General features: G+C 38.3%; 4 protein-coding genes across 10 annotated transcripts; all 4 read left to right on the forward strand.

Moving 5' to 3' along the window:
* Positions 1-112: 112 nt before the first annotated feature.
* On the forward strand, positions 113-3,722 carry LOC100247268 (uncharacterized calcium-binding protein At1g02270). Of its 2 annotated transcripts, XM_010663237.3 has the most exons (10): positions 113-494; positions 606-847; positions 965-1,070; positions 1,272-1,498; positions 1,590-1,666; positions 1,771-1,885; positions 2,002-2,127; positions 2,784-2,894; positions 2,976-3,083; positions 3,381-3,722. In XM_010663237.3, exons 2-10 carry the CDS (start codon positions 662-664, stop codon positions 3,618-3,620), a joined length of 1,296 nt encoding a protein of 431 aa, XP_010661539.1. In that variant the 5' UTR covers positions 113-494; positions 606-661; the 3' UTR covers positions 3,621-3,722. The 2 variants fall into 2 exon arrangements, with proteins under 2 accessions (XP_010661539.1, XP_019081128.1); XM_019225583.2 differs by lacking the exon at positions 113-494 and having other exon boundaries at positions 502-847; positions 3,218-3,722.
* Positions 3,723-4,822: 1,100 nt separating this feature from the next.
* Positions 4,823-8,632, forward strand: LOC100252386 (protein NTM1-like 9). 4 transcript variants are annotated; one of them, XM_059743074.1, is made up of 8 exons: positions 4,973-5,316; positions 5,427-5,698; positions 5,993-6,074; positions 6,147-6,268; positions 6,376-6,762; positions 6,947-7,276; positions 7,360-7,539; positions 8,178-8,632. In XM_059743074.1, the coding sequence occupies exons 1-8, from the start codon at positions 5,136-5,138 to the stop codon at positions 8,271-8,273; spliced, it is 1,650 nt and encodes a 549-aa protein (XP_059599057.1). In that variant the 5' UTR covers positions 4,973-5,135; the 3' UTR covers positions 8,274-8,632. The 4 variants fall into 4 exon arrangements, with proteins under 4 accessions (XP_002268892.1, XP_059599057.1, XP_010661535.1 ...); XM_002268856.4 differs by having other exon boundaries at positions 4,823-5,316; positions 7,360-8,632; XM_010663233.3 differs by having other exon boundaries at positions 5,993-6,268.
* A 1,212-nt stretch (positions 8,633-9,844) lies between these two features.
* LOC100855128 (NAC domain-containing protein 62) lies at positions 9,845-12,723 on the forward strand. The gene is made up of 7 exons (XM_010663234.3): positions 9,845-10,304; positions 10,412-10,677; positions 11,002-11,071; positions 11,174-11,286; positions 11,413-11,757; positions 11,936-12,199; positions 12,276-12,723. The coding sequence occupies exons 1-7, from the start codon at positions 10,127-10,129 to the stop codon at positions 12,573-12,575; spliced, it is 1,536 nt and encodes a 511-aa protein (XP_010661536.1). The 5' UTR covers positions 9,845-10,126; the 3' UTR covers positions 12,576-12,723.
* Positions 12,724-12,823: 100 nt separating this feature from the next.
* LOC100262652 (NAC domain-containing protein 62) lies at positions 12,824-17,198 on the forward strand. Of its 3 annotated transcripts, none has more exons than XM_010663224.3 (7): positions 12,824-14,544; positions 14,646-14,917; positions 15,113-15,227; positions 15,300-15,421; positions 15,543-15,920; positions 16,116-16,436; positions 16,513-17,198. In XM_010663224.3, the coding sequence occupies exons 1-7, from the start codon at positions 14,364-14,366 to the stop codon at positions 16,804-16,806; spliced, it is 1,683 nt and encodes a 560-aa protein (XP_010661526.1). In that variant the 5' UTR covers positions 12,824-14,363; the 3' UTR covers positions 16,807-17,198. The 3 variants fall into 3 exon arrangements, with proteins under 3 accessions (XP_010661526.1, XP_010661527.1, XP_010661524.1); XM_010663225.3 differs by having other exon boundaries at positions 15,113-15,197; XM_010663222.3 differs by having other exon boundaries at positions 15,113-15,421.
* Positions 17,199-17,471: the final 273 nt, after the last annotated feature.

Raw genomic sequence — 17,471 nt, forward strand, 5'->3', positions numbered from 1 at the left:
TACGTGAAGGATGAATGATGAGCATCTGTGAGGGCCCGACCCTTGGAGCCGTGTGGATGTGAATAACTACGTGGTGGATGAGTGTTGGCGGTGCACGAAAGATTGATGACGGTGCAGTCACGCCGACATTCTTGTTGGCATTAGTAATCCTCTGCTACAATGAGCCCACACCGAACTTTTTTTAAATGACGGTGCAAGCCATGGGCCCACCATGAAAGGCTGTTCTAAATTTCTAATGGCCTTCATGCCATCAATTATAATTGCAGATTCTTACTGTTAGATGAAGTTGATGGACTAAAAAGAACAATTTTCTGGCAAATAATTTGAGATATGAAGAGGATCCGGTCGGGGGACATAGCAGAGTGGGGTGTTTTTGATGAAGGAATTCAAAAAGCCGGAAAGTGAGTGGCCCCAGCTGTTCATACCGTGTCTAGAAAAAAGGCAAATAGAGAGGAATCATCTCTTTCTATATATATATACACGTGTGATATGAGGTAGAGGAGGTTGCTATTTTTAATTTTTTTTATTTCTTGTTTTTTCCCCATCCACGGTTTCCAGACTAAGCCCATTGGGTTTGCTATTTTATATTTTTTCCCCATCCACAGGTTCCAGAGCAAGCCATTGGGTTCTGCATTTGTGCTTAGTGCTTACCTTGTCCAAAATGACAGAGCCTTGCAGCAGCAGCATATCATGCACCACCTTCAATATACTGGCTCCCATCTACAAGCGGCTGGATCAGCAAAACCAAAGCCTGCGGGAAAGTGGTTGCAGGGCCTTCTGGATTTCCAGAAACAACAGGATATTGGATTGGTTGCTCTATGAAAGCTCTTCCATTATTTGTCTCCAGGCTAGCTCTCTCTCTCTCTCTCTCTCTCTCTCTCTCTCTCTCCTTTTATTTTTATATATTTTTCTTTTCCATTCAATTGCTTCATAGTATTTGATATTTGGGTTTGTAATATAACAGGAGTTCTGGGTGGGAAATGAAGAACTTGTTCATATGTACCAGAAGAGGCTGGGAGATGCTGGCTATATCACCTTCCAACTTGCAAGAACCAACAATCGTGGAGACGGTGAGGCTGCAATTCAATTTAGTCCATTTTCTAATCCAGTCTCCAGATTTAACCTATATGTTTCTTTTCAGGAGAAAAAAGAAACTACATACAATAAGATTAAAAAGGCAAATTTCCGGGTATGGAGTACCTGGATTCAGTCATGAAAGAAAGTAAATTTGGAGTCTAATTAGTATCTGTCATGGTTTGTGCTCTAAACAGGTCTACTAACTGCTGTGCGGAAGGACTATTTTAGGGTTTTGAACTATAGAGAGTTGCTCTTTAATGACTTTGGAGATCGGGTTGCACAGCTATTACATGTTCAATTAGCTGTTCCTTTACCACAGAATCGAAAGGGCAATGTTCAGCTTCAGCAAGAAATCCTTATTGTGAACACCCACCTGTTATTTCCTCATGATTCTAGTCTATCTATTGCCAGATTGCATCAGGTACATTAATTTCTTCCCTAAATTATTGTACTGTTCCCTTATTATCCCTTTTTGGGTTTTACCTTCATACTCACAATTTGTCTTCTAATAGGTCTACAAAATACTGCAATATGTGGAATCATATCAGAGAGAAAACAAGCTTAAGCCCATCCCCATTATCCTCTGTGGGTAAGTTTCCTATAGAGCTGTAATCGGTTGATGTTTCACCAGGAGAGCTCCTCTACAAAAGGAGATCCTTATTCATATGTCCTTTTGTGTTTAACTTCTTGCAGTGACTGGAATGGAAGCAAGCGTGGCCACGTCTACAAATTCCTAAGGTCCCAGGGGTTTGTGTCATCCTATGATACCGCTCATCAGTACACTGATAGTGATGCTGATGCTCACAAGGTTTGTATCTTTAGATTCTAATTATAATGCTTCTTAACGACTTGGTTGCTGCATTGCTCTAATTTATAATACTTTCTAATTATGTTTATTGTGTTTTTGTCTTCTATCCTGCACAGTGGGTTAGTCACTGCAATCATAGGGGGAACATCTGTGGGGTTGATTTCATATGGCTTCTTAATCCTAATAAATTTCGAAAACCGTTAAAGACTAGTTGGGCTGAAGCAGTGTTTGGCATTATAAAGGTGAGTGATTGTTCACCTATTTTTATATTGTTCCTGGCCATTTACAAGTTCTAGAGGCAATATGTTTAGTTCCTTGCCATCTCCTTTACCTATAGCATGTCTTGTAATTGATATCATGTAACTCTGAGAAAAGAAAAAAATAATGAAAACAATCCATCATGGACTCCCAAGGTTTGGGTCCTCATGAAGAGTCAGAAGGGTTTGCTAGAGCCCACGGATATTGAAAAAAAATAAAAACCATCTTTGACTCATGCAAAAGTAGCTTTCCTGAAATCTCTTAATGAGGAAGTATGACAATATTTAACCCGGAAAAAAAAGGGAAAAACAATAGTTGTTGTCCTTTTCCTTTGTTACTGGTTTTTAGAGGCATGAAACTATAAGCAAGCTCTGTTCCAACTTCCAACAAAAGGAAAAATACAATTTTACCAGCAATACTGTATAAACCAAAAAATAGAAGACACAATTAACAAGGACACTTCAAAGTTAATCCTAAATAAAAAGGGAAAAAAAAGAAAAAAAAGAAAAAGAAAGAGAGACTGTTTTCCAATATTAGGATCATGAAATTGTAAGCAAACTACTTCTGATGACTGCATTTAAAGCATAGATCAATTGCACTGAGATTCTTTATTAAGTTCTGAGATCCTTTTTGATTTCAGTATCAGCTTCGAAAAGCTTCCTTGGCTGAAAATGATGCATTTGCACTTTTAAAGGCAGACAACCTTGGTGATTTTATTACACATTCAAGTTTTTGTGAAGCACTCTGCCAGGTACTTTGTAATGGTTGCTTTAGTATTTCAGGCATAAAGTTTAGTGGAAAGATTATCTCACTGTATTCCATCGTTATGCAGATTAATTTAATTGAGCATCCTCATGGACTCAGTTTCCAGGAGACAGAAGATTTGTGGATCCAAGCAGACAATGATGGCAATGGCATTATTGATTATGAAAAATTCCAGGTAATTTAGTTTACTTTGTATGCCCAAAAATTGTAGTTGTTTGCATGTAGAAGCTATTGATCTACTTAAAGATGAATGTAATGAAATAAAGTATTGAGTGCTAGCAACTTACCAAAGGCATACATGAATTTCAGTTTGAGTGGTTCTACTGGTGACACAATCACTATGTTAGCTTGGAGGATCGATGAATTCCAATTATCAGGACTTTCCCTTTTTCATTTTTGTACTTTGATATCCCACTTGAGATTTTTCACAGCCTCTGATTCTCAATTGTCTTGGTGCTTATTGGCATTGCAGAGGTGGATTTGGAATCCCACATGTTCAGAGCAAAGGGAGGAAAATCACAGTGAGAGTAGGGAGGATGCTAAAGAGGACTCAGAGGAGCAAGTGATTGGTTTCAAAGTGAAGAACGCAGTTCTCTCCCCTCACGAAGTAGAAAAAGGGGTATGGCCTGAGAACTACTCTCTGTCTGATCATGCCAGGCTCACTGTTGTGTTCTCAATAGTAAGGATGCTGTGTCCAGTATTCAAAACATAACGAGGTGCAGTTATACCTTGGAATTTTCTTTCTTGTAGAAAAAAACTCATGATCAAAATGTAAATGGTGAATCAAAGGAAATTTGTAAAGTTTTTGGCAGTATATTGCACATGGCATAAGATTCTCATCTGTTAAGCTTAGCATGTTTAGACTGTTCAAATTTCCAGGTTTGTGATTGGTATCAGTCAGCCTCAACCAATCTTTTCAGAGAAAAAGATAATTACGGGTCTGACTAGGTATTGTAATACGAACCGCTTGATTGAGAGGCTGTTTTTCAGATTTGAAGGTCCTAATCAACTATCCATTTTTCTTGGCTTTTGGAAAATTGGCAACATTTATACTTGTTTGGTCCTAACTGTTAAGGGTCCTCATGGTTTTAAATGTACTTACATGGGCGCTCATGGTTTTAAAATGTGTTTACATAGCGAAACTTTTTCCTTCATCGAACGTGAGATGTCACAATTACCAAAATATTGGGTTGTGTCTACCACGATTGGGCTCACATGGGATTCGTATAACATTTGCAACAGCTTTAAATCCAAGGAAACTTCTGACTTCAAAATACATTTATATAATGAGAAGCTCATACATATATAGCATGAAAAACATTTTCTTTTATCCTGTGGATACTATTTATATCAAAACTAAGCTAAAAATACAATTAATAGGAATGTAGCAATTAAAGAAGAGGGGCAGAGCCATGAAGAAACCATGTAGAGTAGTATAGAGAGGCAGAGAGGAGGGAAAAAAAAATCTTGGGAGAATCCATTACAGAAAACTTTTCTCCATGGAACAAACGTCAATGGCTACCCAGCTTTGCTCTGAAACAAAAAAAGTGTACGGCATAAACTAATAGAACTTTTGTAAAAAGGAAGGTCTTCTATCAATGGTCAAATAGCCTGTAATAGCGAAATGAAATGGGATTGGGGGACACCCAACACCAAGAAGCACTAGAAGACGAAACAAAACAAAAAGAAACAGAGAAATGAATGGATGCGCGTACCGACGTGGGGTCACAAAGTGGAGAATAGAACCAAACTTGGGGAGGAAGTTTGTGAAGCTCCATTTCATCCTATCCGTTCAAGACTGGAAGAAAACGAAAGGAGTAAAATCTCAACCGCACAATACACCATCACACTCAAACTTAGCTAGGAAGTTAGTCTCTGATAAAGTACACTTGATAATTTTAAAGAAGATGGCATCCTGAATTCAGATAGAAAATGGGGAAAAAAGAAAGATTTCTCACGCGGTATTCCTAAGCTACACGGAGTCAAGAAGTGGGATCCACTTGCTATGCCCATTTCCAAGCTTCTTCCCAAGTCATTAAGATGACTATCTGAGTATATATACACACACACCCATATGAGAGAAGAGGTGACAAACACCTGTTTGTTTTTCTAATTCTAATGTTGTTTTGGATATTCTACAGATAGCTTTACTCTTCGTCTTCTTCATCTTCATCATCCTAGTAGTAGCAGTGGTAGTAGCGTTTGTTTATTTGATTCCCAATTGAGTATGTCAGGAGGAGGGATGATCGGCATGGCGTCGGAATCATTACCAGTGGGATTCAGATTTCATCCAACTGATGAAGAACTGGTTGATCACTATTTGAAGTTGAAGATACTGGGCATGAATTCCCATGTAGACATCATCCCTGAGGTTGATGTCTGCAAATGGGAGCCTTGGGATTTACCTGGTAAACTGAATCATCTAGGTGTTTTTGAGTTTTGAGACTTAAGCCTTTTGTCTTGGATAAACATGTGAATACTTCTGTCAATTATGTGCCTTTTTCTCCCTTTTGTGTAGTTCTTTCAGTGATACAAACAAATGATCCAGAGTGGTTCTTCTTCTGTCCTCCTGATTACAAGTACCCAACTGGCCGTCGTTCCAACAGGGCAACAGAAGCTGGCTACTGGAAACCCACCGGTAAGGATCGTAACATCAAGTCTCGGGCCACCAAAGAGTTGCTTGGAACCAAGAAAACTTTGGTTTTCTATAGGGGCCGTGCTCCTCAATCAGTCAGGACCAACTGGGTTATGCACGAGTACCGCGCTGCTATTGCTTCCCTTCCTGCCAATGTATGCTATCCATTACCTCCATTATCGCTCTCTTACTCTCTGTTTTTTGTGTGAATTTCATAATTTTCTGTTCTAATCAAGTCTGTTTGGTTAACCAAAAAAAGATTATAAATTACTTGCACATATTCATTTAAGTCTCTCTTTGAATGTACTAAGGCACATTTACATAACCAGGGAAATTGTTCACTGCTAAGTGATTTAATATTGTTCTTCACAAGGATTTGATATGGCTGGAATATGATACAACAATTTTATACTGTGAATTTATGTTGTTTTGTCCTTCTAATTGTGCAGAAGGCCTATGTTCTATGTCGCTTAAAGAGAAAAACAGATGAGAATACAGGGCCTGATATTCCTCCAGAAACTAACGTGAATGGTATGTTACCTGAACTGTCAATCATTCAAGCAACTTCGCTGATGAATATGGAAGTTGACAATTCATCTACAGGTATTGTGTTTAATATGGATGGCCTAGCCAACATGGTGACCTTAGGTGGTGAGCCGAGCCATCATGCTAGCATTAGTGCTTCTAATATTGGAAATTATCAAGTAGAGGAACCGACTCCAGAGGTGAAAATGAGCATTTGTATTCTTCTCCCAGCATTCACTGCCTCAGTTGTGAATATGTGAAGCAAATCCATGACTAATGTTTTTTTCTTTCTTGCTTCTTACCTCAGATGGATCCTCTGATTCAAGATTTATTTAATGAACCCACATTTATTCCAGCGGATTATGATTTTTCCTCTGACACAGAGCAAGGACCTCACTTGGATCTCCCATTTGCAAATGGCTTTAACAATGTCTGTGAAAGGACGCTATTTCAGGATGGCTCCTCTGAACCGGATGACGATGTTAGTAGGTTCTTGAATACTCTTATTGTTGATCAGGATGAACACCCTTTTGGAGAATTAGCCAGTCAGAGGAGCTCACCTGTTGATAGTGGGAACCTGAGGTATGGTTCTATAGGCAAGCTATCAGCCCGGCCACAGAGCCCATTGAAGGGAGTGTATGGTAAGGGTGGTGGATCAAGCAGTGACACAGACACTGAAGTGCTTCAAGTTCAGGTAAAAATATGCCCTACCCTCCATTCAATAGCTCACCAGCCCCAAAATTCATTCTTGAACATTCTTGGGAGCTCTAAAATTGATGTTTGAGATCAAACACTCTGCATCCCTGGTGTCTTGACTACGTAATTGGTTACAATAGTTGCAGAATTACTTTGTTTTTTTTTTCTTCTCTATGCTACAGTATAGTCAATCGCGGAAAACTTCAAGCTTGATCAATGGGGTTTCCCATTCAAAGCATTGTATGCCATCACCAATGGCTCGACGGTCGTATGCCACATCACAGTTATCCAGCATTAACCAGCACAGAAAGGAAAACAAGAGTTCTCTTCATGATGAGTCCAGGAGATTTGCTGCTCCCTCCATTGAGAGATTAGACAACTTTGTGGCACAGCGGGTTGCTCCAAAGAGTGTCAAATTGGAAGGGAATGTCTCAAAGACTGATATACCCCAAGCTTTAACTAAATTGAGCTGCAGCATGTCAAAATCGGAAGAAAAGCCAGTCTCTACTAAGGTGAGAAGTTTAACTGAAGTTGAATTGGAATTTCTCAATATATCTATTTGGCAATTCTACTTCCACAAGGTTTCTGTTTGCAGGCCAAGGAAATGACAGAATATGATTCTGCTACTGACCACAACAAAGACTCCATCAAAGAGTCCAAGAAAGACTGCGAAGTTACACAAAAAGCCAATGTGAAACTGAGTCCAAAGTCGATATGGAATGTGCCAGTCGGAAGCAATCAAAAGGGTTTCTTCAATTGCCCAGAGACAGCTTCTGTAAGCCACGAACAAAGTTCCTCACCAGATTATCTTGTCAATTTACTTGTGGGCATGCTATTGTTCGTGATTCTTATTGCAGTTATGGTGCTAGACATCAATGCAAAGGTTTCAAAGCCTTTGCAGTGAGGTGATATTATCACATTTCAAAACCCACCCCTTAGGTTACCTTTGGATATGCTTTTTATTTTCTACTTTTAAAATTATAAACTCGTAGGAAAGATATAAAAACCCTTATGCAAAAAGTAGAAATTTAACTTGTGTTCTTGAAAAAACTTAAAAATGTTTTATTTCCATAAATTTAAAAAATTTAAAAAAGTATTTTCAAGTATATAAGGTATGTATCTACTTTTTGTACGAGTTTCTATTTTTAAAAATAAAAAATAAAAAGTGTATCCATAAGTAACCTTAGTTTTAGATTTCTCTTGAATCCACCAGCCAGCCAACCATAACCAAAAAATTCACACAGTGAAGAACCATCTATGAAGAGAAGCATGTGTGTTTTTTTTTTGCTGCATGGAGATATCTGAAACTCAAGGTTCTGCAAGTATCGCACTTAAAAAGTTGGCCATGTTGGTAAATGCTTTATATGGAGTGAGGATTACTTTTTATGAATCTATATATGTATGTTGTATTAGGGATATTTGGGTGTTACAAGCAGTCTGGATTGTAGATGTAACATTGGTGAAGACTCAAGAGAAGCAAGTGGGTTTTGGAGTATGGAGATATCTTAAACTCAAGGTTGGAAGGATACTACGTAATGGCCATGCTTGAAGATGCAATATATGGAGTGAGGATCACTTTGTGGATGAAAATATATATGTTTCTTGTACTAGAGATAAATGGGTGTTACAGGGGCAGTCTTTATTATAGATGTATGTAATGTGTTCATTGTAAAGAGGAACAAAAGCAGGTGACTATCCTTCTTTACAGTTTTCTCCCTAATGACTTAAATTTAGGGAGGTTTCGGATTTTGTTTTACTTTATCATTTGGTGTCCTTCTGGCCTTCTGTATGGCTGTCTTGTCTCCAATGGCTGAAAGGCCATTGTGTATATTTTCTCATAATAAAAGAGTGTTGTTTTGTTTTCTTGATGATCCTTTTTGTGGTTGTACGTTTGTGAAAGAGTAATGGAATAAAGATATGAGGGGGTGGTTGAGGAAAGGAATCAAAGTTTTTGTTTATGGTAAGAGTAGTGGAATAAAGATGTACAAAAGTGAGAGGGTGATTGAGTTGAGGAATTAAGATACAAAGAAAATACAAAGATACTCCAAGTTCCCAAACAAGTCATCCATCAGTATCAATCATTGGAGTCAGAGAAACCTATCTCATCAGACAGCATAAAATCCAAAGTCATCATGATTTATTCACCCCCAAAACATACATACCAACCTTTGCAAATATCCAAAATAAAGAAGAAAAGCTCATAGATAAACCCTCTTTCTGATCATGCTAGGCTCACTGTTGCGTTCCCAATAGTAAGGATGCTGGGTCCAGTATTCAAAACATAACATGGTCATTTTCTCTCTTGTAGAAAAAAAAAATGATTATGATCAAAGAAAATTTGTGCAGGTTTTTGCAACATAATGCACATAGCACATAAGAATCTCCTCTGTTAAGCTTAGCATGTTTGGAATTGTTCAAATTTCAAGGTTTGTAATTGGTATCAGCTAGCCTCAACCAATTTTTTCCCAGAAAAAAAAAAGGGAAAAATATGGGTCTGAGTGAATATTGCAAAACCAACTACTTGATGGGGAGGTTTTAAGGTCTTGATCAATATTAATTTTGTCATAAGCAGATTTCAATCATCTTCATCATTTTTCATGGCTTTTGGCATATGGTGGTTCATGTATTAAAGGAGAAGGGGGTAGAGCACTATAGAGAGGCAGAGACGAGGGAAAAAAAATCTTAGGGAGAATCTATTAAGGAAGATTTTTCTGCATGGAATTAACATCAATGGCTACCCAGATTTGTACTGAAAAAAATGTAGGGTACTACAGAACTTGTGTAGAAGGAGATCTTCTATTAATTGTCTGAACTGTAGCTGTGAAATGAAGTGGGAATGGGGACACATAACATCAACTAGCACAAGAAGATGGAAACAATACAAAAGAAATGAAAGGGATGTGTGTACGGACGTTAACGAACTTGCGGAGGAGCTTCATTTCATCAAATACTCAATTCAATACTAGAAGAAAGCGAAAGGAGCGAAATCTCAACCGCACAATTCACCATCAAAATCAAACTTGGCTGTGAAGTGAGTATGTTATACAGTACAGTTAGAGTAGCATTGTGAATTTCATATAGAAAATAGAGGAACAAGAAAGGTTTGTCACGCGGAGTCAAGAAGTGGGATCCACTCTCTTTGCCCGTTTCCAAGCTTCTTCCGCTGACTCCGACGACTCTCTCTCTCTGAATATATATGCACAGGCCCACATATCGGAAAGGGACGTAGTACCCTTAAGCTAATTCTAATGTTGTTTTGGGTATTACATTGATAATTTTTTCCAGTTCCACCCTTGAGTCGTCTTCATCATCCTCCAAGCACTAATAGTAGAAGTGTTTGTTTATTTTATTGCGAATTAAGTATGTCAGTAGATATGATAAACGATATTTTGAAACTTTTACCAGTGGGATGCGGATTTCGTCCCACCGATGAAGAACTGGTTAATCACTATCTGAAGTTGAAGATACAGGGCAAGGATTCCGAGGTACAGATCATCCCTGTGGTTGATGTCTGCAAATCGGAGCCTTGGGAATTACCAGGTAAACTGAATCATCCAGGTGTCTTGAGTCTTGGGATTTAAGTATTTTCTCTTTAATAAACATGTGTATGATTCTTTTTTTTCTTTTTTTTTTTCCTTTTTTTGTAGATCTTTCACGGATAAAAACAGCTGATCCAGACTGGTTCTTCTTCAGTCCCGTTGATCTCAAGTATTCAAATGGCAGTCACGTCAACAGGCAAACAGAGGCTGGCTTCTGGAAACCCACCGGTCAGGATCGTGAAGTCAAGTCTGGGACCAACAAAATTGGTACCAAGAAAAGTTTGGTTTTCCATAAAGGCCGTGGTCGTGCTGCCGTTAGGACCAACTGGGTTATCCACCAGTATCGCACAGACATTGCTGGCCTTCCTGCCAATGTATGCTATATCCATCACCTCCATTATCCCTCTCTTATTCTCTGTTTTTTTTCTGATCAACACTGCTTGGTTGACCAGAAATAGAAAGTCAATTACTGACACATGTTTGTTTGAGTTCCTGTTTGAATGGGGTAATAATTAAGGCACACTTACATAACTAGGGAAATTGTTGAGTCATTAATTTATTGTTTTATTGTAAGAATTCTATTGATTAGATTTAACTAAATTGACTGGTAAGTAATTTACAACTGGTCTTCACAAAGATTTGATGTAGCTGGAATCTATACTGTCAATTTATGTTGTTTTGTCTTTCAAATTGTGCAGAGGGCCTATGTCCTGTGTCACTTAATGAAAAAAACAGATGAGAATACGGGGCCTGATGAGGCTGTTGCCGGTGGGTTTTCTCCAGGAATTAATTTTATGGTTTGTTATCTGAACTGCCTATCATTCAAGAAACTTTCTCTAATGAATATGGAATTTGACAATTCATCTACAGGTTCTGGAAATGGCCTAGCCAACAACATGACCTTAGGTGCTGGGCTGAGCCACCATGCCAGCGATATTGTTTCTGATATTGGAAATTATCAAGTAGAGGAAATGATTTTAGACGTGAGAATGAGCTTTTGATTTATTTTTATGTTTTGTTTTGGTGTTCTCCCAGCGTTCACTGCCTCAGTTTTGAACATGAGAAGCAAATCCATGACTAATGTTTTTTTCACTTGCTTCTTACCTCAGGGGGATCCTGAGCTAGAAGGTTTATTGCATGAACCCACAATTCATCCTCTAGATTATGATTTGTTCCATCACACAGAGCAAGGACTTGATTTGGATCTCTCGTCTTCCAGTGGCTATAACAATAGTTGTGGAAGTATGCAGTTTCAGGATGAGGATGATGCAGAATTCGTTGATGGTCTTTTCATTGATCCGGACGGATACCCTTGTGGAGGATTAAGCGATGAGAGGAGCTCAGCTGTTTATGGTTCTATTGGCAGGCTATCAGCCCGCCCACAGAGCCCATTGAAGGGAGCATATGTTAAGGGATCAAGGAGTGCCACATACACTGAAGTGCTCCATGTTAAGGTAAAAATATGCCCTCCAATATCTCACCAACCCCAAAATCAATTCTTGTTCATTCTTGGGAGCTCTAAAATTGAAGTTTGAGATCAAACACTCCCACATGCTGCATCCCTGGTGTTTTGACTGCATAATTGGTTACAATAATTAAAGAATGACTTTGTTTTTGTTTTCTATGCTACAGCCTAGTCTATCGCAGGAAGCTTCCAGTCGTGTGGTTTCCAGTTCAAAGGAATGTATGCAGTCACCAATGGCTCAACAGCAGCATTCCGCTTCAGGATCATTCAGCATTAACCAGCAGAGGCTAGCCAACTCTGTAGCACAGGGGGTTGCTCCAAAGAGTGTCAAATTGGAAGGAAATGACTTAAATAATGAGATTCTCCTAGCAAAGTTAGCTAAATTGAGCGGCAGCATGACAAAATCGGAAGAAAATTCAGTCTCCATTAAGGTGAGTAGTTTAACTGAAGTAGAATTTGAATTTCTCATTATATCCGTTTGGTAATTCTACTTCTTTCTGTTTGCAGGCCAAAGACAGGGCAGAATATGGTTCTGCTACTGATCTGCTCCAAAGCAAAAACCCCATCAGAGAGTCCAAGAAAGACTGCGAAGTTCCTGAAAAAGCAAATCCAAAGCTGAGTTCAATGACAAGATTGAATGAGCCAGTTGGAAGCACTCAAAAGGGTTCCTTCAATTCCCCAGAGACAACTTCTGCAAGCCATGAACCTAGTTCCTCACCGGCTCAACTTGTCAATTTTCTCACAGGCATAATATTGTTTGTGATTCTTATTGTTGTCATGGTGCTAGACTTCATCGCAAAGGTTTGAAAGCCTTTGCACTTAGGTTACTTTCTGATACACTTTCTTGTAGAAAAAGAATGAAAACATATATGCGAAGAGTATAAATTTACCCTTCAAATTTGAAAAATCTTAAGAAGCTTTGTCAAGTATATGAGAAATATATATACTTTCTGTATCGGTTTCTATTTTTAAAAATAAAAAAATAAGAAATATATCTAAACATAACCTTAGAGATTTCTCTCGAGTCCACCAGCCATCCACTTATAACCAAAAAAATTCACACAGTGAAGAAGCATGTGTGTTTTTTAAGCAGCATGGAGATATCTTACTCAAAGTTTTGCAAGGATATGACTCACATAGTTGGCCTTGTTGGTAAATGCTTTATATGGAGTGAGGATTACCTTTTATGGATGTATAAATATGTATGTTGTCTTCAAGGATTTTGGTAGATGTGACATTGGTGGAGAGTAAGGTTTCAAGGATACTACTTAAATAGTTGTCATGATTCATCCACCCTCAAAACAAAGAAGAAGAGCTCATAGATAAACCCTCTTTCTGGTCATGCTAGGCTCACTGTTGTGTTCTCAATGGTAAGGATGCTGTGTTCAGTATTCAAACATAACAAGGTCATTTCCTTTCTTGAGAAGAAAAAATTATTATGATTAAAATATAAAGTTATGTTTGGTTCCCAGGAAAATATGAAGGAAAACATGGGAAAAAGGAAATAAAGAAGAAAAGTAAAAAAAATATATATATTTAATGTTAATAAATTATTTATATATATCATTTGGTAATATTATTTTTTGTTCTTTAATAATTTCTGGAACCAAATGTAACCTAAATCAAAGAAAATTTGTGAAGTTTTTTGGCAACATAATGCACATAGCACATAAGAATCTCCTCTGTTAAGCTTAGCATAGGTTTATAATTCGTATCAGCTAGTCGAAACCAATCTTTTCCCAGAAAATTTTTAAAAGAAAAAGAAAAAGGAAAATATGGTCTTGATCAGCATTAATTTTGTCATAAGCCTATTTCAATCCATCTCCATTTTTCATGGCTTCTAGCATATTGGTGATATTTATACTGGTTCATATATTAAAGGAGATGGGAGTTAGAGCCATGAAGAAACAATGTAGAGTACTGTAGAGAGGCTGAAAGGAGGAAAAAATCATAGGTAGAATCCATTAAAGAAGACATTTCTCCATGGAATAAACTTCAATGGCTACCCAGCTTTGCACTGAAAAAAACGCAGGAATAGAACTTCTGTAGAAGATCTCCTGTTAATGGTCTGAACTGTCATAGTCATCAAATGAAATGGGAATGGGGGACACATGACAACAACTAGCACAACAAGACCGGAACAAAACAAAAGAAATGAAAGGATGTGTGCACGGACCCGACCGAACTTGGGGGCGAAGTTTGTAAAGTTCCCTTTCATAATCAAACTTGGCTATGAAGTAAGTATGTTATAAAGTACACTTAAAGTTGCATTGTGAATTTCGGATAGAAAATAGAGAGAAAAGAAAGGTTTCTCACGCGGATCTTAAGCTACAGAATCAAGAAGTGGGATCCACTTGCTATGCCCATTTCCAAGCTTCTTCCAAAGTGACTAGTCGGACAACTTTCTATATATATATATATAGACCTGCATATGGGAGAAGGACGTAGTGCCTCTATACTAATTCTAATGTTGTTTTGGATATTCCATTGATAGTTTTATTCAGTTCTACCGTTGAGTCTTCTTCCCTTCATTATCATCATCATCATCCTAGTAATCATAGTAGTAGTTTTTGTTTATTTGATTCCCAATTAAGCATGTCAATAGGAGAGATGATAGCCACGATTTTGGAAACTTTACCAGTGGGATTCAGATTTTATCCCACTGATGAAGAACTGGTTGATAACCATTTGAAGTTGAAGATACTGGGCATGGAGTCCCCAGTAGACATCATCCCTGAGGTTGATATTTGCAAATGGGAGCCGTGGGAATTACCAGGTAAACTGATCCTCCAGATGTTTTGAGTTTTAATGAACATGCATATAATTCTGGATTTTTTATTTTATTTTATTTCTATTGATTTATTTTTGTGTGCGTAGTTTTTTCAGTGATAAAAACAGATGATCCAGAGTGGTTCTTCTTCAGTCTTCTTGATTACAAGTATTCAAATGGCAGTCGTTCCAACAGGGCAACAAGTGCTGGCTACTGGAAACCCACCGGTCAGGATCGTGACATCTTCTCTGGCACCAACAAAGAGGTGATTGGTACCAAGAAAACTTTGGTTTTCTATAGAGGCCGTGGTCGTGGTGCCATCAGGACCAACTGGGTTATCCACGAGTATCGTGCAAATATTGCCGGCCTTCCTGCCAATGTATGCTGCATTACCTCCATTATACCTCTCTTACTCTGTTTTTGTTCTTATCAACACTGTTTGAATGTAAGAATTCTATTAATTGAATTTAAATAAGTTGTTTGGTAAGTAATTTTCTAATGATCTTCACAAGGATTTGACTGGTAAGTAATATATACTGTGAATTTATGCTGTTTTGTCTTTCAAATTGTGCAGAGGGCCTATGTTCTGTGTCGCTTAAAGAGAAAAACAGATGAGAATACAGGTTCTGATATTCCAATCCCTGATGAGGCTGTTGCAGGTGCACTTTCTCCAGAAATTAACTTTAATGGTTTGTTATCTGAACTGCCTATCCTTCATGAAACTTGGCTGATGAATATGGAAGTTGACAATTCATTTACAGGTAGTGGGATTCTTCAGAATGGCCTAGCCAACAACATGACCTTAGGTGCTGGGCCGAGCCACTATGCTAGCAATATTGCTTCTAATACTCGAAATTATCAAGTAGAGGATATGACTTTAGAAGTGAGAATGAGCATTTGTGTGTGTGTGTGTTTTATGTTCTTCCAGCATTCTGTGTCTCAGTTTTTGAACATGTGAAGCAAATCCATGACTAATGTTTTTTTTTTCTTGCTTCTTACCGCAGGAGGATCCTCAGATACAAGGTTTATTTAGTGAAACCACTTTTATTCCACTGGATTCTGATTTTTTCTCTGACACAGTGCAAGGACCTCACTTGGATCTCCCATTTTCCAATGGCTTTAACAATGTCTGTGGAAGGACGCCATTTCAGGATGACACCACTGAACAGGATGACGATGTTAATTGGTTCTTGAATACTCTTATCATCGATCAGGATGAACACCCTTTTGGAGAATTAGCCAGTCAGTGGAGCTCAGGTGTTGATAATGGGAACCTGAGACATGATTCTATTGGCAAGCTATCAGCCCACCCACAGAGCCCATTGAAGGGAGTACATGGTAAGGGTGGTGGATCAAGGGACACTGAAGTGCCCCAAGTTCAGGTAAAGATATGCCCTGCCCTCCAATATCTCACCAACCCCAAAATTAATTCTTGAACATTCTTGGGAGCTCTAAAATTGAAGTTTGAGATCAAACACTCCCGCATGCTGCATCCCTGCCTGGTGTTTTGACTGCATAATTGTTTATAATAGTTGGAGAATAACCCTTTTTTTTTTTTCGCCTTCTCTATGCTACAGTATAGTCAATTGCTGCAAGCTTCAAGCTTGACTAGTGGGCTCAGTCCAAAGGAATGTGTGCAGTCACCAATGGATCGACCCACTTCACGGTTATCCAGCATTAACCAGCACAGAAGGGAAAACAAGAGTCTTCTTCATGATGAGTCCAGGAGATTTGATGCTCCCTCCATTGAGAGATTAGACAACTTTGTAGCACAGCGGGTTGCTCCAAAGAGTCTCAAATTGACAGGGAATGCCTCAAATAATGAGACACTCATAGCCAAGTTAACCAAATTGAGCTGCAGCATGACAAAACCAGAAGAAAAGTCAGTCTCTATTAAGGTGAGAAGTTTGTCTGAAGTTGAATTTGAATTTCTCATTATATCTATTTGGCAATTCTACCTCTTTCTGTTTGCAGGCTGACGACAGGACAGAACATCGTTCTGCTATTGATCTGTTTCAATACAAAACCATCAGAGAGTCTAAGAAAGACTGCATAGTTACTGAAAAAGCAAATCCAAAGCTGAGTTCAATAAGGAATTGGCCAGTCACAGGCAATCAAAAGGGTTCCTTCAATTCCCTAGAGACAGTTTCTGCAAGCCATGAACCAAGTTCCTCAGCAGGGCTATCTCATACTGTTGTTGGTGGTTCTTATTGCACTCATGGTGTTAGACATCAATGCACAGGTTTCAAAGCCTTTGCAGTGAGATGATATTATCACATTTCACAGCTTTTGCAGTGAAGAAGCATCAATGAAGAGAAGCATGTGTGTTTTCTTAGTTGCATGGTGATATCTTAGACTCAAGGATTGTACTTAAAAAGTTGGTCATGTTGGTAAATGCTTTATGTGAGGCGAGAATTACTTTTTATAGATGTATATATGTATGTTGTATTGGGGATATTTCTGTGTTACAAGCAGTCTGGATAGTAGATGTGACATTGGTGAAGACTCTAAGAGAACCCAGTGGGCTCTGGAGTACGAGGATATCTTAAATTCAAGGTTGCAAGGATACCACGTAAATAGTTGGCCATAGTTTGTAGATGCAATATATATGTTTGTTGTACTAGAGATATATGGGTGTTACAGGGGCATTCTTGATTGTAGATGAATGGGATGTGTTCATTGTAAAGGAGAACAATGCAGGTGGCTATCCTTCTTTTACAGGTTTGTCCCTGATGGCATAAATTCAGGGAGCTTTTTGACATACCAACCTTTGCAAATCTCCTAAGTAAGGAAGAAAAGCTCATGGATAAACTCTCTTTTCTGATCATGCTATGCCCACTGTTGTGTTCTCAATAGTGAGGATGCTGTGTCCAGTATTCAAAACATAACATGGTCATTTTCTTTCTAGTTGGAAAAATAATGATTTTCATCAA

Source organism: Vitis vinifera, chromosome 15 (assembly GCF_030704535.1).
Source record: "Vitis vinifera cultivar Pinot Noir 40024 chromosome 15, ASM3070453v1".
Lineage (NCBI taxonomy): Eukaryota > Viridiplantae > Streptophyta > Magnoliopsida > Vitales > Vitaceae > Vitis > Vitis vinifera.

Excerpts from the sequence above, each read along its gene's own strand:
- LOC100247268 (XM_010663237.3), top strand. The coding sequence starts at position 662 with ATGACAGAGCCTTGCAGCAGCAGCATATCATGCACCACCTTCAATATA. Across the intron at positions 1,886-2,001 it reads GTGATGCTGATGCTCACAAG|TGGGTTAGTCACTGCAATCA; the intron begins GTTTGTATCTTT and ends TATCCTGCACAG. Across the intron at positions 3,084-3,380 it reads TTGATTATGAAAAATTCCAG|AGGTGGATTTGGAATCCCAC; the intron begins GTAATTTAGTTT and ends TTGGCATTGCAG.
- LOC100252386 (XM_010663232.3), top strand. The coding sequence starts at position 5,136 with ATGTCAGGAGGAGGGATGATCGGCATGGCGTCGGAATCATTACCAGTG. Across the intron at positions 5,317-5,426 it reads GGAGCCTTGGGATTTACCTG|TTCTTTCAGTGATACAAACA; the intron begins GTAAACTGAATC and ends CCTTTTGTGTAG. Across the intron at positions 7,277-7,359 it reads AAAAGCCAGTCTCTACTAAG|GCCAAGGAAATGACAGAATA; the intron begins GTGAGAAGTTTA and ends TTCTGTTTGCAG.
- LOC100855128 (XM_010663234.3), top strand. The coding sequence starts at position 10,127 with ATGTCAGTAGATATGATAAACGATATTTTGAAACTTTTACCAGTGGGA. Across the intron at positions 11,072-11,173 it reads GCCTGATGAGGCTGTTGCCG|GTTCTGGAAATGGCCTAGCC; the intron begins GTGGGTTTTCTC and ends ATTCATCTACAG. Across the intron at positions 11,758-11,935 it reads CTGAAGTGCTCCATGTTAAG|CCTAGTCTATCGCAGGAAGC; the intron begins GTAAAAATATGC and ends TCTATGCTACAG.
- LOC100262652 (XM_010663222.3), top strand. The coding sequence starts at position 14,364 with ATGTCAATAGGAGAGATGATAGCCACGATTTTGGAAACTTTACCAGTG. Across the intron at positions 14,545-14,645 it reads GGAGCCGTGGGAATTACCAG|TTTTTTCAGTGATAAAAACA; the intron begins GTAAACTGATCC and ends TTGTGTGCGTAG. Across the intron at positions 15,422-15,542 it reads TAGAGGATATGACTTTAGAA|GAGGATCCTCAGATACAAGG; the intron begins GTGAGAATGAGC and ends TTCTTACCGCAG.